General features: G+C 44.0%; 1 protein-coding gene across 6 annotated transcripts in view; it reads left to right on the top strand.

Moving 5' to 3' along the window:
• Positions 1 to 21,105, top strand: part of Cep112 (centrosomal protein 112) — a 387,025-nt gene that overhangs the window by 341,935 nt on the left and 23,985 nt on the right. For all 6 annotated transcript variants that reach the window (XM_075990285.1, XM_075990287.1, XM_075990288.1 and 3 more), the window contains one exon: positions 6,346 to 6,435. In XM_075990285.1, coding sequence (XP_075846400.1) covers positions 6,346 to 6,435 — 90 coding nt within the window. The remainder of the gene's footprint in view (positions 1 to 6,345; positions 6,436 to 21,105) is intronic.

Here is a 21,105-nt window from a genome sequence, read left to right as displayed (position 1 = left end):
CCCATTTATAACTGAATTGGACTGGTGCTGCATAAACAGATGTGGGCATCATCAAACAGCAGCTAAGTTGAAATGAGGGTCATCTTAGTCCACCTTTGTGACCAGGGTTTCTACATTAGTGTTGCCTAATGGATCAAAACCAAAGGAGGATGTTTGCAGACTTTTAAAAATATTTTTATTTTATATGCATTTGTATTTTGCCTGCATGTATGTCTGGATGAGGATATCAGGTCCCCTAGAATAGTTGTGAGCCGCCATGTTGTAGTAGGAGCTGCGGGCCTCTTCCCACAGCCCGGTTCCTGGCCGCCTAGCTAGCTTAAGCCCCAAAATAACAACACACAAACTGTATTCTTTTAAACACTGCTTGTCCCATTACCTCTTCTCGGCTAACTCTCGCACCTGGACTAGCCCATTTCTAATAATGTGTGTAGCACCCCAAGGTGCGCTTACCGGGAAGATTCTAGCCTACGTCCATCCTGGGTCGGAGCTTCATGGCATCTGCCCGGGAGAGGGGAGCATGGCCTCTGAGCTCACTTCCTCTTCCTCCCAGCATTCTGTTCTGTTTACTCCTCCCACCTATGTTTTAACCTATGAGGGCCAAGCAGTTTCTTTATTATAATTAACCAATGACCATCCTCCATCACTATGTGGGTGCTGGGAATTGAACCCGGGTCCTCTGGAAGAGCAGTCAGTGCTCTTAACCACGGATCCATCTCTCCAGCCCCCTGTTTACAGCCTTTATGATAAACTTTAAAAATTATCTTACCTATTTAAAAACTAAAGCCTAAATTTTATTGTATAAAGTTTACCCAATAAGAATACAGACAGACCTGCCTTCTCACAGGGTAAAGCACAGTCTGCAGTACACAGAGGCTGTGCCCCTGCTGTGGTGTCTTCTAGAGTTGTGTATGGAGAACATATGTCATTTACATTTTTCTTCTGGAACATGTCCTTTGTTCCCTACCACAAAATACCAGAAACTCAAGAACAGCCCAGCTCTCTGCCAAACTGACCTGCGTAGTATTCAAAGGCAGATATAGTCAGAGAAAAGAACTGACTTTTCAGAAGTGATGCACACTGATGCAGGGGAGCCAAGACAAAAGGAACAATCTTTTAGAATAAAACTTAAATGTCCAAAATCAGGATTGGTTTCATATTTTTGCCCTAAAGGGACATTCTGTTCTTCAATTTTGGGGGCTTTTCTCAAGGATACACTTAAAGTTTGAGTGTGTGTGTGTGTGTGTGTGTGTGTGTGTGTGTGATGTCATCTGATTGTTTTTCAAAAAAGGCACCACAACTTAAACGAAAGCCCACTGGTTGTGCATGCTGAGTTGTGGCCATTTTCCCACAGTCTTTATGTCAAAATGTGAGGTTCCAATTCAAATAACATAATAATTATTTTAGAATATAAATCCAGGAACATTTGCCAGCAGAAACTATCATTTTCCTTTTATGCACTACACTTTAATTGAGAAAGTAGAATTTTTTTGGTTACTTTTCAATTTTTTACACTGATTTTTAATAGATAATAAAAGTCATTTCTAGATACAACTTTCTCTGATTAGCCTCTAAGAAATTAGTATTTTACATTTTTAAACTACAAGCAAGCTTGAAGTACTACTTTTTTTGAAAAGCAAGTATAATTTGAATTCTATCTTGATAATAATGATAAAATATGGTAGACTGAATAGTCTCACTGTGCGGAATATAAAAACAAGATGAGAGCTGATTTTGCTTCCCTGGAAACTTTTGTCTCCCCTGGAAACCGTCTTTCGTTGGTCTCCACCACTGCCTCCCACCCCTCCAGATTCCCGCAGCTCTCCGGCCTCCTCTTTGCATCTGCATCTCTGCCTGGCCTGCATCTCTGCCTGGCCTGCTTTGGGACCATCATAAGGGCAGGTTTCAGAACCTTCCTTACTTTGCTCATTTCCCTAGACAAGTGGAAAATGGCTCCAAGAAGCCCTCTACCCTGTTCAGACCCAGCTTAGCAAGCTACCTATCAGCTCAGGAGGCTGTAACCATACCAACTAAGCTACAGGTGCTGTAAACATCACTGATTCCTCCATTCCAGAGGCTGAGACTATGGCCTCAAGGCATCTACAGACTGGGTGTCTGGTGGCTCCGAGATGACTGTCTTGATCAGCCTTTGGCTGGGGCGCCGATCACAGTCAGTAATGTACACAAGCACACAGGGCTATAGCCTTACCAGTTTCTAAGGCCCCTTGAGTAACATCTGAACTTACACTGGCACCATGGCCTTGGATGTTAGGATTTTAACATATGAATTTGCTAGATATAAATATTAATGGCATGTATGCAACCAGAGAAACGCTAATGAATCAGTATGAAAATAATACAGTTCCCCTAGTGCTGGTCTCCCGATCTTCTCACCCTGAGGGTTCTGCTGGTCCTTGCATTGGTAGAATGACCTCTAGTAGAGCTGGGCCTTATGGAAGCTTTTGGTTGTCAAGTTAGTCATAGAAAACAAATATACATGGGAGGAAAAAAACTTCCATTGTTGTGTATGTTTCCTCTCACAACACTAATACACACACACACACACACACACACACACACACACACGGCCCCAACACTTCCCACTTGCTGGTCCCAATCCCCAGTTCTCATTGTCAAAACTCAGTCCTGTCTTTTCTCACTCCTGACTCCACTACCAAAGTCCACTTCCCACAGCAGCTGCTCCACTCACGGCCTCCTCATGTCTGACTGGCTGTCTGAAGCAGCCTTCTTTCTTAACCACTTGCTTTCACTGGAACAGTGAATTCCTCAGAGATCAAGACAAAAACACAAGTAGCTGTGAAATGCTGTCACAAAGTAAAGAAACAAATCAGCTTCTGACTTTGGCATTTGGAGGTAGCAAGTGATTGGTGAAGTGAAACTCAGGAGAATGGTGAGGATAGGAGTCCAGAAGAGAACAACAGAAGGAGATAGCATGTGGAGTGTGGGGGGACCTCTAGTGAAGGGGAGATGGGGGGCAGCCAGGAGGTTTTTGTTTAAGACAAGGGAGAGGTACAACTTTGTATTTTTCTGTGAATAAAATCAAAAACTAAAAAAATAAAATACTTTATTATGGCAGGAACCAGAATCATATTATTTTAATAACCATTATATATACATGTGTGTGTATATATACAGAGATGGCTAGGCATAGTACAAGATATAGTCTCTATTTCAAAACACAAGACTACCACTGGTTAAATGCACCATTTTAAGGACCACCAGAAGCCCTAATGGTCGAGAGAGGCATCCTCAGGGATTAGAACCCCACCATCTGTGAGTCAGTTCCCTTCAGTTGCGATTTGAGACTCACCTGTGCCAGGCGTTGAGCTGGCCAGTCATGGAGCCTGCAGAAGTAGCAGGGAACCCACAGCTGCAGTGATTTGCAGTGTCATGCAGACATGCGCATTAGGTCTTCTCAACACTAGATGGGAAAAAACCCAGAGATCAGTGAGCTCGCCCTGAGTTTCAGAACAAGTTAGGTAGGATAAAGAGAAGAGAAACTGGGCCCAAAGGAGAAGGAAGCCGCAGAGCACAGCCCAAATGTTGAGTTTGAAGTTAGAGAAACATTAATGCTAGCCCAGTGCCCACTACTGGCCACGTAAACCTGAACACGTGCGGCCCCAACTATCTCTCCTCTCTAACAAAGACAGAATATGACCTGCTACAAGGACTGACCACGAGAGCTAGAAATACAGTCCACGCTGTCTTAGCTTGTTACCGATAGGAAAAATGGCTCCAGCTCAACACACAAGCCCACAGGTGCTTCCTCCAGGCCACTAGTCCACTGTCCTTTCTGACGCTAGAGCCACATTTTAGGGGTGCTGGAGAGTGGCTCCAAATTTCCGCAGGGAGATAGCATCACTGGATCTGGGTTTCGGGTGTTCACTGACTGCAGTAGGATGACTTAGAGAGCTGCACAGAGCTGGACCGAAAAGTACACATGGATTCTCTCCCCTGACATCCTGTTTACTGAGCGCTGTCACAGGTAAAAGAATGCTACATAACTGGCAGGAATAGGAACAATCACAGCCATCTTTCTAGAACCAGACCATAATAGTATTAAAAAGAGGTAAGACCTTGAGATTTCCAAGCTCATTCCCAGACCTAGTCAGATTGTAGATTTATAATGTTTAATATCAAAGAGACCCTAAAGCATACAAGTTCATCTTACTCTGTAAATTAAAAGTTCTTAGCAGGAGGTCTACCCATGAATGGACTTCAAACAGCCCCGAAAATCAGAAACAAAACCATAATCATGCTTTTCCCCTTTTGGAGAGTGACCATGTAGCTTTCATTAAATGCTCAAAGAGGTCTAAGATTCAACCCCCAAATTAAAATTTACTCTGTGTGTGTATGTGTGTGTGTGTGTGTGTGTGTGTGTGTGTGCACGCGCGTGTAAAAGATTGACCTTGTATTGGAATTTTTGTCTGTTTTAGTTTACTTTGCTGCTTGTTTTTGTCTATTGTTGTTGCTGTTTTTGTTGTTTTGGGGGGATTTGTTTGTTTGGGTTTTTTTTGTTTGTTTGGTTGGTTTTTTGAGACAGTGTTTCTCTGTGTAGCCCTGGCTGTCATGGAATGTTGTTCTTAACACAGCATCTCATCATGTATCCCAGGCTATCCTTGAACTTATGATCCTCTTGCCCCAGCTTCCTGGATGCTACAATTACAGGCAGGTGCCACCTGGCCTCACACATAGACTTTTTACCAAACCCTATCTCAGACATTGTTCCTGAGCCTGTGGCGCTTGGATATGCGGTAGGCATTTTAGACTTACATCCCAGGCTGAGCTCCAGGGCTTCTCCCAGAACACCTGCCCCATCTCTTAGAAAAAAACTGTGCAGACTCCTTGCAGGGGCGGGGAGTCTTCTTTTTTTCTCATGCTCTGCATCTAACCCTTCCGGGCAGAGTCTACAAGGAAGCCAGCATTCACTCGCCACTTCCACCCTGATAAAAGTCTCTGTCACTGCTTCCCAGGACACGAAGGGTCCTGGCCAGCCTTGCTGTCTACCTTGCCCCTGTCGAGACTGTGACTGAAGCACTGCCTGCTCAGAGCCCTCCAGCAGCTTCCCATCTCTGTGCGCTCGACCACTCCACCAACCGAGACCTCCACATAGCCTCAGACCTTGTCTTCCCCCCTCTGCTCCATCTCCACCGTAACCTTTGTGGCTTCCCGAGTACATTCGGTGTCCTCTGCCTGGAAGGACGGCTCTCCTGACGGTTCACATGGCCTGCACTCTCCTCTGCTGCCAAAATTTGCTCAGATAACCCTTCTTGAGCCATTTGTTTTAGAACTGTAACCTTTTCCCAGGATAGCCTCTCCCCGCCCCCACCCCGGTGTCTCTCTCCTGCACTGACCAAGGATCTATATTACACTCATTGTTTGCTCGCTGCCCCACCATTATAACATGGGCCTGGGGACTTCAAAGGGACCTGTGGTTTCCCTTCTCATGGCCTGTAGGGACACTGTCACAATCTCAGCATGATACAGTCATACTGGCTGGATGAGGTTCACTCCGAGACTGGTCATTGCTATTCCACCCCATGCTTCTGGCCGCTGTAACTTTGTGTGTCTCATTTCTACAATGATACAATGATACCATCCTGTATGCTGCATCTTTTCTAGCTTACTTTTTACTTAAAATGGTAACTGACAAGATGATAATTGTAGACCTCTGTGGCTTCCAAGCTCCCCACTGTGACCTGGAATCTGCTTCTAACAGCTACTAGGCAACCGCAAGGTCACCTCTGTCCACGTCCTACTGGTTCTTCAAATTCCACACTATCCTGAGTTGCTGTGGAGAGTCCTTTAGGTTTGCTATGAATTGGTCATTATAATTAGATATCACAATACCTATAGATTCCAACACTTCATTCTTTGACTGGTAAGGCTGCTCTAACTAACAATAACTTCATTCTTTGGTACATGGTCATAGCCCTATGCTGGAAATAATGAGACTTTTAATAATAATCGACATTTGCTAACGTATCTCTTTTATACATTCGGGCTTATTTTCTATGACTTTTTGGCATCTTGAGATAGGGTCTTGCCATGTAGCCTAGACTTGTCTCAAACTCTCAGCAGTCTTCCTGCCTCAGCGTCCCGAGGGCTGGGACCGCAGTCATGTGCCAGCACACTCCTTTGTAAGGTTTTATTCCAGCATGAACGAGGTGGGCCTAGCACACAAAACCCAGCTTGCTCGCTGAAAATCTTTGAAACAACAGTAAAAAGCCACCATCCAAGGCCTTGGTAATACCAATTCATGTGGCAAGGCTACTTTTTCAAGTACACTAGTTTCTGATGTTGCTGTATTTCTGTACACTGTTGCAGGCTTTACAAGAGGAACTGGAAACCCGCTCTAATCAGGTGCGGAGCGCAGAGAAGAAGCTGCAGCACAGAGAGCTGGAGGCACAGGAGCAGGTACGTCCTCTCTGGTTGCTTCCTTCCGTCCTCCAGCCCAGCGGCTGCTTCACTGTGTCAGCTAGGATCCGCTTGTTTTGAGAACAGAGTGCCCCACGGGGCCATCAGAAACAAGGACGAGCATTGCCACACAGAAGAGGCGGTCTAGAGATAGTGAAAGCCCGGGAGCTGCCTCTCTGACATTCTGGTGGCTCTACCCGCTTTGGTGGCTTCATTCTCAAAGCAATTCCGGGATGGCTACAGCACTGCCACATATCCCACCCACATCTGTGCTCTCTGGAGGCTGAGGGTAGTGGCTTTCCAGCCTCTCCTGAGAATGGGGAGCTCTAGACTCACTCCTCTGCCAGCTGATGGTGGGGCTGCTCAAGAAAGGGGGAAAACAAAGAAGCAGAGAAATAGATGTTGGGTAGACAGCCAACAGTGTCTCCTACATCATCATTTAAAAATAAGTGGACATATATTCTGACTGTATAAAGCCCCATAAAATCAATGGACATTATTTAGTTAGAAGGCATAAATCCTGTTTTCTTTTGAGTTTTAATGTTCTCTTTCTTTTTATTCTTTTAATAAAATAAGCTGACTATGACAATAGCTAATAACGTATTTTATTTCGAAATGACAGGCTTATGTTTACTCAACTCTTAGTTTTTATGAATTACAACAAGTGGCAATTTTGACACTTTAAAACCTTTAGCAGTGGACCAACAGAGACCAACGAATGTTAATGAAATCCTGGGTGATCATTGTCCTCAGCCACCACCTCCTCAGTGTCACAGTACACTAGGCACAAGCCACCAAGAGTGTCCCCAGATACGGGTACCTCAGCTGGGTCAGTGAACTTCAGCACAGGGTCTCAGGATGGGTCACTTGACTTTTGAAAAACGTAAGCGTTCAGGTCTGGTCACAGAGGCTCTGTGCATCTCTGGAGATATTGACAGAGAGCCTCACGGCAGGTGTGGGACAAAATGGTGTGAGTTTTCACAGTTGCTGCACTGTGCAGTTGTCAAATGCGTCCGCATGTTAACAGACTTGCTAACCAAAGGGTTTTAATGAGGTCAGTTTATCAGCGTTTCCTCTTAGGGATCAGGTTCTTAGTGTCAAACCAAGAGCTTTGTCCTAGCACTAAGTTCCAGATTGTCTCCTTTTTCCCTGAAAGTTTTGTGATTGTGTGTGTGATTTGCATTCACGTGTGCGATACATTCTGAGTTAATTTTTATTTAAACATATGGAACCTAAAAAGTTAAAACTTACTTGACTCCTATAACTGCTAGCCACTTCATGGTATATTCCAGTAGAATCTATTTCACGTAGATAGTTCTGCTTTCACAAACACATATGCATGTATGTTGTGTATTACATAGTGTCTGTGTCATAGAGTTGAAAACAGTAGAAATACTCTGATTTAAAAAAAGGCACCCGTACTTTCCAAATGTCTGCAAGGGAATAGACATTGTACATTTAGTCCTCTCTGTGACCATCAAAGTCAGCATGGCCATCTTTGTTTTCCAGATGGTCACATAGGACCACACCTAACAGAGCTGTCAGATACAAGTCATCTGGATTCTATTCACCTTGTTCCTCTATGACAACCTCAAGGCTCATTTCTAGTTAGTGTAAAAAAGGAAGAAGCAAACTGGTACCAGGTTACAATCCCAGGCTTACAAAGGATGACAAGAAAGTAACCCTGGAGCTCTGAGTGCCTGGATAGCTAGTCCCACTGACCTTCCCAGGCAGAGAAACGCTTAGGGCAAAGGGAATGAGCACAGGGCAGGTTTGGCCACAGCAGAAAACCCGTCCTTAGGTGGGAGTGTGGTGGCGTGCAGGCCCAAGCAGCATGAGCGTAGTTATCACAGATCATCACCTGAGCACCATCCCCTGTCCAGGACACATGTAACCAGAAGAATTAAAAACAAGCTTTTCAAAAGCAGAAAACTTCCTGGGGCTCCCTAGAGGGCTGCAGCTTCTCCGTTTTGTGGTAAAATGTGACTTAAGGTAAAACTTTGTTGACACCACTTAAATTCATGGCAAAACTTCACACAGAAAATTCCATAATATGTGGAGAGTTGGGAAATCAAGAAATCCCAAATGAACAATAGGGAAGGATTCAGGAACTACTTTCAGCCTTTTTTGTTGCTGACTTCTTTTTGATCATCAAAGTTGCTTTCATGTTTGCGGTGACAATAGCTCTTTAGAATACTTCTTACACTAATTCCTGATATCTTCTACTAGGCTACAGTTTACCAAAGAAACATCAGGAAATACCCGTGGATGAAGCTGAATGTGTCTTAGTCATTGCTACCGTGAGCTGTTAGGTATTTTGCACAAGATCCTAGAATGTAGCTGGAACAGAAAGGTCAGTTGTTTCCACAGGAACAAGCAGCAAGGAATCTGTACTTAATAAATTAATAATGTTCACCTATAACTTAATTTAACCTTTTATCTAAATTTGACTTGTATTTCCCCTTTCATTTTGTTTTGGGTTGTTTTGTTTTGTTTTGTTTTGTTTTGTTTTGTTTTGAGACAGGGTTTCTCTGTCTATCTTTGGAGCCTGTCCTGGAACTCACTCTGTAGACCAGGCTGGCCTCCAACTCAGAGATCCACCTGCCTCTGCCTCCTGAGTGCTGGGATTACAGGAGTGCACCACCACCGCCACCCAGTTCCCCCTTTCATTTTATGACCCGAAGATAAATAGTCAAAAAGGATTAGGACTGCTGTGGTGATGGTTTCTTAGGGCCTCCGTTTGTGTTGGACTTGGGCTATCTAAAATGTTGACAGCATTGTAATATGACTTTCCTTTTGAGCGCTCATCAAAGCGTCTCCAGTAACAGTAGCTAGCCTCACATCACCAAGCCACACAACTAAAGTGAATGCAAAACAGCTACTTAGAACTCTCTTCTCTTCCTTGTCAACTAAATATTATTATCCTGATACTAGCTGCATAAAAAGCCAAAAAAAAAAAAAACAAATTGAAACTGGCAGTATTACAGAAGACAATTTCCTAGGCTGCTTTTTATAACTTACTTGCTTAAAAAAATGTTTAAACTGTCTCTGGTTTTCATTTAAGAAAAATTCCTGTGTTTTGATTTTATAAAAACAAAAAATGAATGAGGCATTTTAAAAGTTATGCTTTTAATTAAAAACAAAAGGCTCCTTCTCATCAGGTCTTGATGGGTGGCATCCTTTCTGCCCACTCGCCTCGGTACCATCAGCTCCACTGTCTCCATTGGCAGATCACCAAGCCAGGCAGAGCCGCCTAGAACATGTCTCCACCACTGGCCCTTATGTGCAGATGCAGAGAACTGAAATGAGAAAATAACTAGTTTCCTAAATTAATCTTACTAAAACATGATTCTTCCTATAATCCCCAAATAGTAATAAGCATAATCACCATTATATTGATCCACATTGGAGTTATGTATTTCCTATTCCAGATAAGATCTGGGGTAAGAAACCCAAAACTGCAGGAAAGGGTGAGGGCTCAGAGCTCTGAGCAGACTTCCTCCTTGTGCACAGAAACAGCCCTCCAGAAAGGCTAAGCCACCTCTGATGTAGGCCCGAAAGTAGCTGACCCAGGCTAGGATGGGGCTGGGTATGTTCTGCTCCCTCCCCACACGCTAATTTCCATCTTGGTAATGCAGCATAAAATAGACAGATGCTGTCTGTCACCTGAGTTCAGGTGCAGAAGAGAATATTAGGGCTAAAACTAAAATTCACCTTTGGGATCAAATGCTTTGTAATTCACAAGGAGAATAGATGATTTATCTGGCAAATTATAGAGTAGACAAAAGAAAGGAAAAAAGAAATAACTTGAACTTTTACTTGGTATCTTTTTAAATATTTTTACTATTATTTATTTATATGTAGATGTGTATGTTTGTGTTTGTACGTGTATCTAATGTTAGGGTCATTCATTCCCTGGAGCTGGAGTTACAAGCAGTTGTAAGCTACCTGATGTGGGTGCTGGGAATTGAACTCAGGTCCTCTGCAAGAACAATATGCGTTCTTAACCACTGAGCCATTGCTCAAGCCCCATACTTGATATATTTCATGCTGTATGAATCATATTTTTATAACAATGTCACTAAACAGAGCCAGGTTCTGGCTATACAGTGTGGGAAGTAAATCACATGCACAAAGCCCCCTGTTCGGACTGGTGATCTAAAAGTTAAAAGCATGATTGGCTTTCATAAGGATTTAACTGATTTTGCTGGTGGCTGAGGAAAGATTTTATTAAGTCTGGTGGGCTCTATTGATATATTGACTTTTTTCTTTTTTCATATTTGGTTACATTAATCACTTTGTTTCTCAGAAAAATTATGTTAAATAAGTACATTTTTTTTTAAAACCAACACTTGAGACACTTGGTAATAAAGAACTTACAGTGCTGACCATTTCGTGAAGTAGGTACTTTTTTTCTACTAATTGTTTTATATTTTCTCCCCATTTGGTGCTGAGAATAGAACCTAAAACCTCCTACGTGCTAGGCAAGTAGTCTACCAAGTTTATCCAAGCTTCATTTTAGTCCTCACGAGCTCTCTGTGCAAGACAATGATGGCTATGAGAAGATACCAAGATAAACGGTTGTCGATCCTGCTGTCAAGGGTTTTTCAGGCTCACAACACCATGAAGCCAGCCAGGTGTTGATGTAGACTGCAGCAGGGAGTGAGAGCAGGCCTTTCTTTCTGCTAGTCTCAGAGACGCAGTCTAAGTCACGGAAAGAATAAGAGCCTTGATGCTCCCTCACATCCTCCTGGTTTGAGGAGATAAAGGTGAGGGTTCAGTCAGAAGGTTGTGTTCCCTGTGCCCTATGTGGGGTTGGCCATGTTGACAGGGAGTCATTACAAGAGCTTAGGTGCCCAGGTAAAGCAGCTCCTTTTATGGCTAGTTAGGAAAGAGCTGCCACTTCCACTTCCGGCAACCTACCCCACCACCTCAGGCTACCCTGGGGACCACTCCAGCTTTCTGGCCAGGGGTTTTTGTAGCCCACTGCTTTAGCTCCTAACAGTGTGTGATGTGTCCTGGTCTAGACTGTAGAGGCACAGGTAGCCCATAGTTGTCTTAAAATATATCATTTCTGAAAGTCACTTGCCCACCCACTTCAGTCACGGCTTTGTAGCCCCAACTTCATGACAAAGGCCTAAACACATCAGTTAATTTAAGAGAAAATCTAGTGACCAGTCTCTGTGGTCGCTGTGTGCTTAGGTCTGAGGTTGTCCCAGAAACCCCATCAAGGCCCAAGGAGAGGAAACTGAGGAGGTTTCCTGGGAGTCGTCCTGCGTCGTGTTTCTAAATCCACCCTTGTCACTACTAGTCATGTGATCTTGGCAAACTTAGTAATACCTTCTTCCCACAGGGCTCTTTGGAACATGAAAACAAGACAGTGTATGTAGAAATACTTTAAACACTATGAAACATGCGGCTGTTGTGTGTGTAATTAGTTATTCATTGTGGGGAAGGGGCTCTGAGCTGGGCATTAAATGAACCGTGGAAAGGCGTATTCCAGTAGGGACAGCACCAGGGAGCTGCAAAGCAAAGCTGCCCTGAAGGTCAGGGGAGGTTAAGCAGTGGCGTGGCCAGAGGCAACATTAGCAAAGAGGAAAATAAGACCAGAAAATTGGTCTTATTCATTTTGTCCATTAAAAAAAAAAGAAAAGAAATATTGCTTTGTTACTGAGTATCCGTCTGCTCTTTACTAAGCACAGATGGGGGATTGTGTCAGGGCAATGGGTGGTCAGTCTCAGGTGCAGGGCTTGGGAGTCTTTGTCAGAATGTTGTCAGCAATTGGAAACTTCTTTCAGATAGGGAGTGCTACATGGTCTAGTTTATCCTTTGCTAAGAGTAGTTGGTAACAGTAGATAAGAGACCCATTCAGAGCATCGAAATAAAACTTGAATTTGATGTTGTCAAAGAGAATAGAAGGGTACATAGATTTACTCACAAGGAAAATTTCACAAAACATAGATGTGGAATCAAGAATAAGAAAGGAATGTATCAAAACTGGCAGAATTTTTTAAATGAGAAGATGATGCACAGTAGACATTATTACAGTGTTTTCTTAGATGGGGCATATGAGATGTTTAGAAGTGACGCTCCCATGGAAACACGGAGCTGAAGATCTGAATGACCAGCTCCGGAAAGAGTCCTCAGGCTGTGAGCACCCGCTCAGAGGGGCTACAGCAGAAGCCCACAGCAAAAAGATGGGCACCAAGAGGCCATGAATGGCATGGTCAGGGCCAATTCAGGGAACCCAAGAAGTAGAGGCAGATATGAAGGAATAAAATAGGTATAGGAAGGTAAGAGCAGAGCCAGGAGAACTGAATGCTGTAGGAGCAGGAGAATGCCCCCTAACAGTCTGTGCCCTATCAGATAAGGACCCCACCTTCAGGACACCTGTGAGCCCTGTGAGTCTCTCTGGGAAGTCTTGGCTGTCTCAGTCCCATATGGAACCTCCCCCTTCCCTGTGTTTTGTGACACTTCCTGTGATCTCCACTGAAGGCTTTTTCACCCAACTCCCCTGGTTACTGACTGCTCTGAGGGCAGTACTGGAACTGTGTTAGGTCTGTATATAGGCGCTTAGGCCTACCCCCCACCTCGCTCTTTGCTCTGCTCAGAGTATAGAGGGAGAAATGAAGAGGGAGAAGTGACAGGGCAGAGAGAGAGGCTAGGGAAGAGAGAGCAGGGAGGAAGGTTGGCAGCATCAGCATCACACGCTACAGGGAGTCTAAGGTTGAAGATTTGCTCAGAAGCCACTGAACTTGGCTCATGGATACAGGCCTTTGGGGATAACCTCCTAAACATAGTCTAAGTGACTTTCTAGTCGTATATTTGTCTATCTAAACTTTTATGAAAATAATACTCCAGCTATTCATCTGAGGTGGTCATTTCATTTGACAAGATCATTCATGGCTTCTCACATCCTTAGCAGCCCTTAGCTATGCCGCAGACATTATAACACCCAAAGCATTGGGACCCAGGGAAAACTAAGACAAAGAGGGGTGTCAGCACCTACTCCACACAACCCTTCGTTCTGCTCACTTCTAAAGTCGGGCAGATTTCCCATCTGAGTTTCTCTTAAAAGATCTTCTCAGAGCCAGGCGGTGGTGGTGCATGCTTTTAATCCCAGCAATTGGGAAGCAAAGGCAGGCAGATCTCTGTGAGTTCGAGGGCAGCCCTGGTTTACAAAAGCTAGATCCAGGACATGCACCAAAGCTACACAGAGAAACCCTGCCTCAAAAAAAAAAAAAGTTGTCCTCTGATTTACAGCGCACACACACACACATCTCAGGGCAGACCCATACACACATCATACATGCACAATAATAGGGAATCTTTTTTTTTAGTGCCCTGAGAAGGCCAGAGTGGAAGAATATCCAGGTAGTTCTCTCTTGTCTCACAGATAGAATGAGCACTCTGCCTCTTCCCTCCTGGAGACCAAGAAAGTTTGGAGCCTTTAGTGTTAAGCGGCATGACAGTCCCCCACAATGCCTCATGCCCTTCAGATTGTTGCACCCCTCAACTGCCAGCATCTGTTTTCCCAAAGAGTCTGCTGCCTCCCACAGTGCTCAGTGATCTTCCAGGGAGTAACATAGATAGAGCGGACCCCAAATCGATGCGTTCAAAGCTTGTATTGTATAGCATTGCTTCAGGTTGAACCACCTGAGTCATCACAAGGGCAGCCAGCAAATCCATGGGGTCCTGTGCAGCCTTGAAGAACACGATGCTGAGAAGACAGAAAATCGATTCAGCAATAATCGTGACAATTGTTAAAAGGAAGAATTGGTTCTACAGATTTCCAAGCCTTTAATTTCCCCATTTTCCATAATGGATTTTAAGACTTCCCTGCCCAGGCTGCTGTGGGCTAACCCATCTGCAGTGAACTCTATTTGAAAGTCCTAACAACTCGAAACTGTGCTTTCTCCCAGAGCACATTATGAAAACAGGAATAATAATTGCAACAGAAATATAATTCAAAGACTTTTATTGACTTTTCATGTTTAATGGTTATTATTCTAGCTTGTTTCAAGCAACTTTAATAACCACAGTTTATTTACAAAATTCAGACTGATTCTTCTGTTCCCGTGCCAACAAAACACATTTGTTCCCAGACAGCTGGCATGATGCATCATCCTAAGGCCGGAGTTGTTACGAAGGACAGAAATGCATTTCATTTTGGCCACCTCTTCTTCTCAATGAGCTTGTCTGCGTGTGTCTGTTTTCTGAAACAAACACTTGAACTCTGTGTCAGGGACAATATATTTTATTGCACTACACATCGCAGCATGTCCCTTATAAAGCAGTTAGTGGGGTGACACTAGAAGCGAGGCGAGTCAAGTGCTTGTGCCTAAGCCCCTCACTAAAAGGTTCACAACATCACAGCACTGTTGCGGCTAACTGCGAGCTCTCTCTGGTGTGAATGTGCTCTCCTCAGAGTCTCTTTGTTTTGAACATCAGTGGACTTACTGTGCTGGGGAGGAGAGAGGAGGCAGGATCCTCAGTGTGCCTGCTGCATGGTTTTAATCCTGTGCTTTGCTGACATATCAGATGCAAATATCAGCCAGGCACCCACCGCACCATTGCAGCTGTCTGTCCAGAGAGCATTTTCTGCATTGCTGAAGTGGCTCTCTGTCCTTGCGGCAAACACTGAGTGATGATGATTGGAGCAAGCCCAGGATATATGGGCTCCCACACAGCACTGGAAGCCAGGCTGCGCCTGCCTAGGCTGGGACTCATCTTATGCGCCTCTGACGAAGTAATTAATAACATTTTCTTACTTCTTTCAGTTAATTTTTAAAGACAGTTTGGATCTAATTTTAGAACTTTTAAGATATCTTTTCTTTTAATCCTCAAATGATTTACTTCAAACCAATAAATCATGGAGGCTTTAAAAACTAGACAGACACAAAAACCAAGTTGCTTCTTTACCACCTTTTAAAATCAGTAGGTGAAACTTGCGCAGCGTTAACCTTGGTGATGGAATGGGTCTCCCAGGAAGGAAAAGGAGCCTGTGTCCCTGAGCAGTATCCTCTGAGGCTTGCTTTCCTGGCAGCCGCTAAGCACTGAATTCCTGGCATGGAGTGAACAGCTGGAAGGAGGGAGTGGACTGTAGGAGAGTAGGGGAGGATGGGTGAAGCAGTGCAGTGACAAGAGTCTAATGACCACTTAGCGCGCTCGGCACGTCCCAAAGAGACCCCAGCATTCAAAAATGCCACTGGCTACCTCTAGTTTCCTTTTCACTTTGGTCCAGCAGAAAAGATCTCCTTTTCCTGTTGAAAAAAAAAAATCAGAAAGGGTTGGGTGTGGTGGTGCACACCTTTAATCCCAGCATTCAGGAGGCAGAGTTAGGCAGATGTCTATGAGTTCAAGGACAGCCTGATCACGTAGCAAGTTCCAGGCCAGACATAATGAGATCCTGCCTCGAAATAATCAAAAAGGAAGGAAGGGAAAATGGAGAGAAGACTCAGTGGGTAAGAGCATATGCTACTCCTTTGTTTTTTTAATATTTATTATTTGGGATGGGAGTGGAAAGTATGTCTGAGTGTCCATAAAAGTCAGAAGAGAATACTGGATGGATCTTCTGGAATGGAGCTACATAAGTTGTGAGCTGCCATGTGGGTGCTAGGAACTGAACCTGAGTCTTCTGGAAGAACAGCCAGTGCTCTTAACCACTGAGCTATCTCTCCAGCCCCAGCATATACTACTATTACAAAGGACCTACACCCATGTCTGGTGGCTCACAGCCACCTATAACTCCACAGCTCTAGGGGAAATCTAACACCTCTGGCATCCAAGGACACCTGCACTTACGTGTTCGTACCCCTTCATACACACACACACACACATCGGCAGAGACTGCTCATTCGTTTCCCAGCCTCCCAGACCTTAATAATCACACAGAAACTATATTAATTACAACATTGTTTGGCCTATAGCTTAGGTGTCTTCCTAGCTAGCTCTTACATCTTAAATTAACCCATTTCTATTAATTTGTGTATCACCATGAGGCTGTGGCCTGCCGGTAAGGTTCTACCATCTGTCTCTTTCAGCAGTTACATAGGGTACCCTTGACTCTACCTACTCTTTTTCTGTATCTTTGTCTGGTTTTTCCTCCTAGTTCCATTCTTTCCTGCCATAGGCCAAAGCAGGTTCTTTATTAACCAATGGTAATAAAACAAATTCACAGCATACAAAGGGGAATCCAACATCACACACATACTTAGTTAAAAATAAAACAATATCGTTTTTAAAATCAGATTAATTGTAAGTAAGAAAAAATTATTACAAATATTCAAACTCAAAAGATAACACTGAATTAAATGGGAAAAAACAGAGCTAGTAAACAGGGTGATGGTGGCATACACTTTTAATCCCAGCATTAGGGAGGCAGAGGCAGGCTGATCTCTAAATTCAAGGCCAGCCAAGTATGCAGAGCTGGTTTCAGGATAGCCAGGGCTGTTACACAAAGAAACTTTGTCTTGAAAAGCAAACAAACAGCAGCAGCAACAACAACAACAAAAGCTAGTAAAGAATACAACATAGTAGACATAATTAAAATGCTAGGAGTGGACCCGCTTTGAATGAGATGGCCTGGTGCTTAGCTTTCTACACACAGACCTGGCAAGGACACTTGGTTATCCTGTAAGGGTCCTATTGTCACGATACAGGAAAATAGGTAGTTAAGGTCTGTGCACACCTGTGGCACATGAAGAGGCGAGGAGCTCTGCAGGGACAGAGGACATTCTCTAGGTCCTGATGATGAAGAGAAAGAAGACATCTTCAGCCTCTTGGTACTGACCTGTCAAAGCTGACAGTGGGAAAGGCACAGACACGGCCTTCTGACCTTGTTCTCACAGAAGCCACAGAAGGGCCCAAGGGCTAGGGCTCCACCCCGCGCCCGGGAGGAACCTCAGCCGGACTTCATCTTACTGCTCTGCCCGGGAGCTTCACAGTCCTGAAGAAGGGAAAACTAATCTGAAGGATGGCCGATGTTCCCTTGAGAGCCTAAGATTTCCAGGTTCTGTGTGATTTGATAAATGGGAAAGTAAGACAGGCAACTCTGGGCCTGGAACTCTTGCCTTGGAAAGTGAAGGAGAGCTGAGAGTGAACCACAAACCTACCAAACTTCACCAAAGCTCACCAGGCGCCTGCCTGTGACTGACATGGACTGCTGAGCCTTGTCTTTGTGATGTTCACTTTCACAGGAGGCTCCTCTCAGCCTTTTGCATTTCTATATGAACCTGAGACTTGAGGGCTGGGGAGGTGCCTCCATCACTTAAGTGTTTGCTGTCCAAGCATGCGTGCACACCCTCAGCGTCCACATGTAGTGCCATGCGCTACAATGCACATCCTCAGTTACAACCCTGGAGGCTGAGACCTGGGTCCAGTCCCCAGAATCACATGGAGGCTCAGAACTATAATTCTGGTGCCCGAGTATCCAGTGCTCTCTTCCTGCCTTCAGGGGCACACACGTGGCACTCAGGCATACATGCAAGGCAAAATACTCATGTACAAAAATAACAAAATAAAATAATTTTCAGATGTATTTGATAGAGAGCTTAGAAAGTAGTTCAGAAATAAAACCCCTGCCTAACTATGCCCAAGGCCTAGGTTCATCCAGCGGCTCATAAAAACATTGATAGAATTCAGGTGAACTCTTCTGGATTTGTAATATTTTTAAAAAATTGTAAATATTTGGAATGACTGTAGTATTAATATGTGTGTGTGTGTGCGTGCACCTGAGCATGAGCCTATACACATGTGTATGTGTGCTTGTGTTGTGGGGGAAAACCTAACCCTGTTCTCTGTGTCTGTATTTATTCTGAATATTTTCTCATTGTCTAGCTTCTAGTTCATTAATTTTCTCCTTAACTGTATGTAAGCTTCTATTAGGCCAGTCTTAAATATTGATTATATTTTTCAGTTAGAATTTCTGCTTAGTTCTTTTAATTCTTTTTATTATCTACCAAAGTTCACAATCATTTTCCTAATTTTGTTGCACATATATCTCGATTCTTTTAAAACCTATGTGTGATAGCCATAATCTAAAGCAAGTGTGTTTGGGACTTTGAGTACTTTTCTTTCTTTTGAACTGGCTCTGCTGAGTGTAGACACTTCGTAGGGAATGTTCTAGAAATGACGTCAGTTCCAGGATGATGTGAATGTCTTCCAGACAGAATGTACATTTGTAGTCAGGTAGTAGCATTTGCAGCCTGGACTAATTCCAGCTGATTTTCAGGGACCGGGATGATCTAAGACCAGACTTCATCGCTGGCAAGAGCTGGTCCATTTCCAAGCTCGTCACGCCTCCTCGCAGAATGTAACCTGTTTGGCGTGTACCCAAAGCATGGGGTTTACCAGACACTCCCCCTTAGAAAGTCCCAGACTGCAATTCCTTGTGTGAGGGACTATTAAACCATCTGTTCAACTTCTCATCAACTCCTCTAGACACTGGCAGAGTGCACCACATTCTCTGCTCCCAAATGCCAGCCCTGCCTTCTACCGTGCCCTCAGCCCTGATCCTCTCTGCCCAGTCAGTCCTCTGGTGCTCTGGCACAACTGCTGCTGGGAGTGGGAGTCCAGCACCTGCTTCCCTGTGAGCCGCTGTGCCCCTTTACTGTTCTGATTTCAACAATAGTGTTTTAAAGATGCCTTCTGAGCCGGGCGGTGGTGGCGCACGCCTTTAATCCCAGCACTCGGGAGGCAGAGGCAGGCGGATCTCTGTGAGTTCAAGGCCAGCCTGGTCTACAAGAGCTAGTTCCAGGACAGGAACCAAAAGCTACGGAGAAACCCTGTCTCGAAAAATCAAAAAAAATAAAATAAAATAAATTAAAAAATAAAGATGCCTTCTATATATTACGGATTTGTTAGTTAAACAAATTACAAATACTCCTACTTGCTTTTCTTTTAATTTTTTTAATTCAGTATTTTAGAGTTTTGGGATTATTATGTGCCTGGGCAGTTTGTTTGGTTTGGGGTTGAAAGATGGAGGAAGGTCATTGGTTAAATAATAAAGAAACTGCTTGGCCCTGATAGGTTAAAACATAGGTGGGTGGAGTAAACAGAACAGGATGCTGGGAGGAAGAGGAAGTGAGCTCATATGCCTTAGCTCTGCTCTCTGGGGCAGACACAATGAAGATCCGACCCAGGATGGACGTAGGCTAGAATCTTCCCAGTAAGTGCACCTTGGGGTGCTACACACATTATTAGAAATGGGCTAGTCCAGGTGCAAGAGTTAGCCAAGAAGAGGCTAGATATAATGGGCCAAGCAGTGTTTAAAAGAATACAGTTTGTGTGTTGTTATTTCAGAGCATAAGCTAGCCAGGCAGCTGGGAGCTGGGGCGGCAGGAATGCAGCCTGCAGCTCCTACAACAGTTGAGACTGAACCTAGTCTTTATGCATGTTCAGCAAACATACTTTCACTGAGCTGTATTCCCACCTCCCTCCTTTTGTCTGAGAAGGGTCTTGCTAAATTGACCTGGCTAGCCTAAAACTGACTCTGTAACCTAGGCAGGCCTTGAGTTTGCTGTCGTCTTGCCTCACTCTTGTGAGCCCTGAGTAACTGGGGTTGTGACACAAGACTCACAACTGTCTTTTTCTAGATGATTTACAAATTTACCTGAGAAAGCCATCCCGATCCAGGCTATGGAGTACAGAGTTCTGTTCTGTTCCATTAATCATATATCCTGTGAGATAAGGGTTTGGATGGACCCAATGACTTCCAATGGAGAGCTATAATCTAATCTCTGGACTCCGTGGGTATGACTAAAGGGGGGGCTTAATGGCTAAAGTTGACAGTGAGGCCAACATATTTATGATATACTCATAGACCCAATATATATGTGAATATATTTATTTTATATTTATATAATCTTGAAGGGGCAGAATGCAGAAGGTTTGGGATCCTCTTCTAAGCATCAATAACCTTCAGAGGACGTACACCTCACTGGTAGGAAAACCAGGGAAACCCCTCACAAACATCTACTGAGTGCCTACTATGTGCCAGCCACCATTAACCTGTTACAAACATTTCCTGAATGCCTACTATGTGCCAGCCACCATTAACCTGTTACAGACATTTCCTGAATGCCTACTATGTGCCAGCCACCATTAATCTGTTACAAACATTTACTGAATGCCTACTATGTACCAGTCACCATTATCTTGTTCTAGAAGATGAGTGGGAGAGTCTTCTCCTAAAGGGCATCAGAGTGACATGGAAGAGATTCTTCTAAGGCAGGATACCCTCCTCCCTACTTATTTATTGCTGCAGTCTTTGCCTTCTCCCCTGGTCTCTGCTCCCTACTTTTTCCAGCTGCTTATCCTCTCTGCCTTGGTGATGTCATCTATCTTCCTTGGACAATTTAACATTGTTTGAATCATGTTATCCTCCTTAACCTCAACTCTCATTCACTGTGATGATTGACATCCCTATTCCCAAGCCAGACAGGCCTCTTTCCCCTTCCCATGGTTTTCACTGACACCAACGTTACTAGTACTCAGGCTGATACTTTAGATTTAAGTTTAATCCCTTCCCACAACATCTAGGTTCCCAGGGGGTAGGCCCATGTATAGAGGCTCGGTGTCATGATACCATTTTTAAAAGGAAAAGAGACTAGTCAGTAGTGTGGGCAATAGTAATAAAGTTAGTCTTAGCCTGTCGTGTGATTTCAAGGA

This window comes from Microtus pennsylvanicus, chromosome 11 (genome assembly GCF_037038515.1).
Source record: "Microtus pennsylvanicus isolate mMicPen1 chromosome 11, mMicPen1.hap1, whole genome shotgun sequence".
NCBI classification, from domain to species: Eukaryota; Metazoa; Chordata; class Mammalia; order Rodentia; family Cricetidae; genus Microtus; species Microtus pennsylvanicus.
This window is presented reverse-complemented; position numbering and strand designations above follow the sequence as displayed.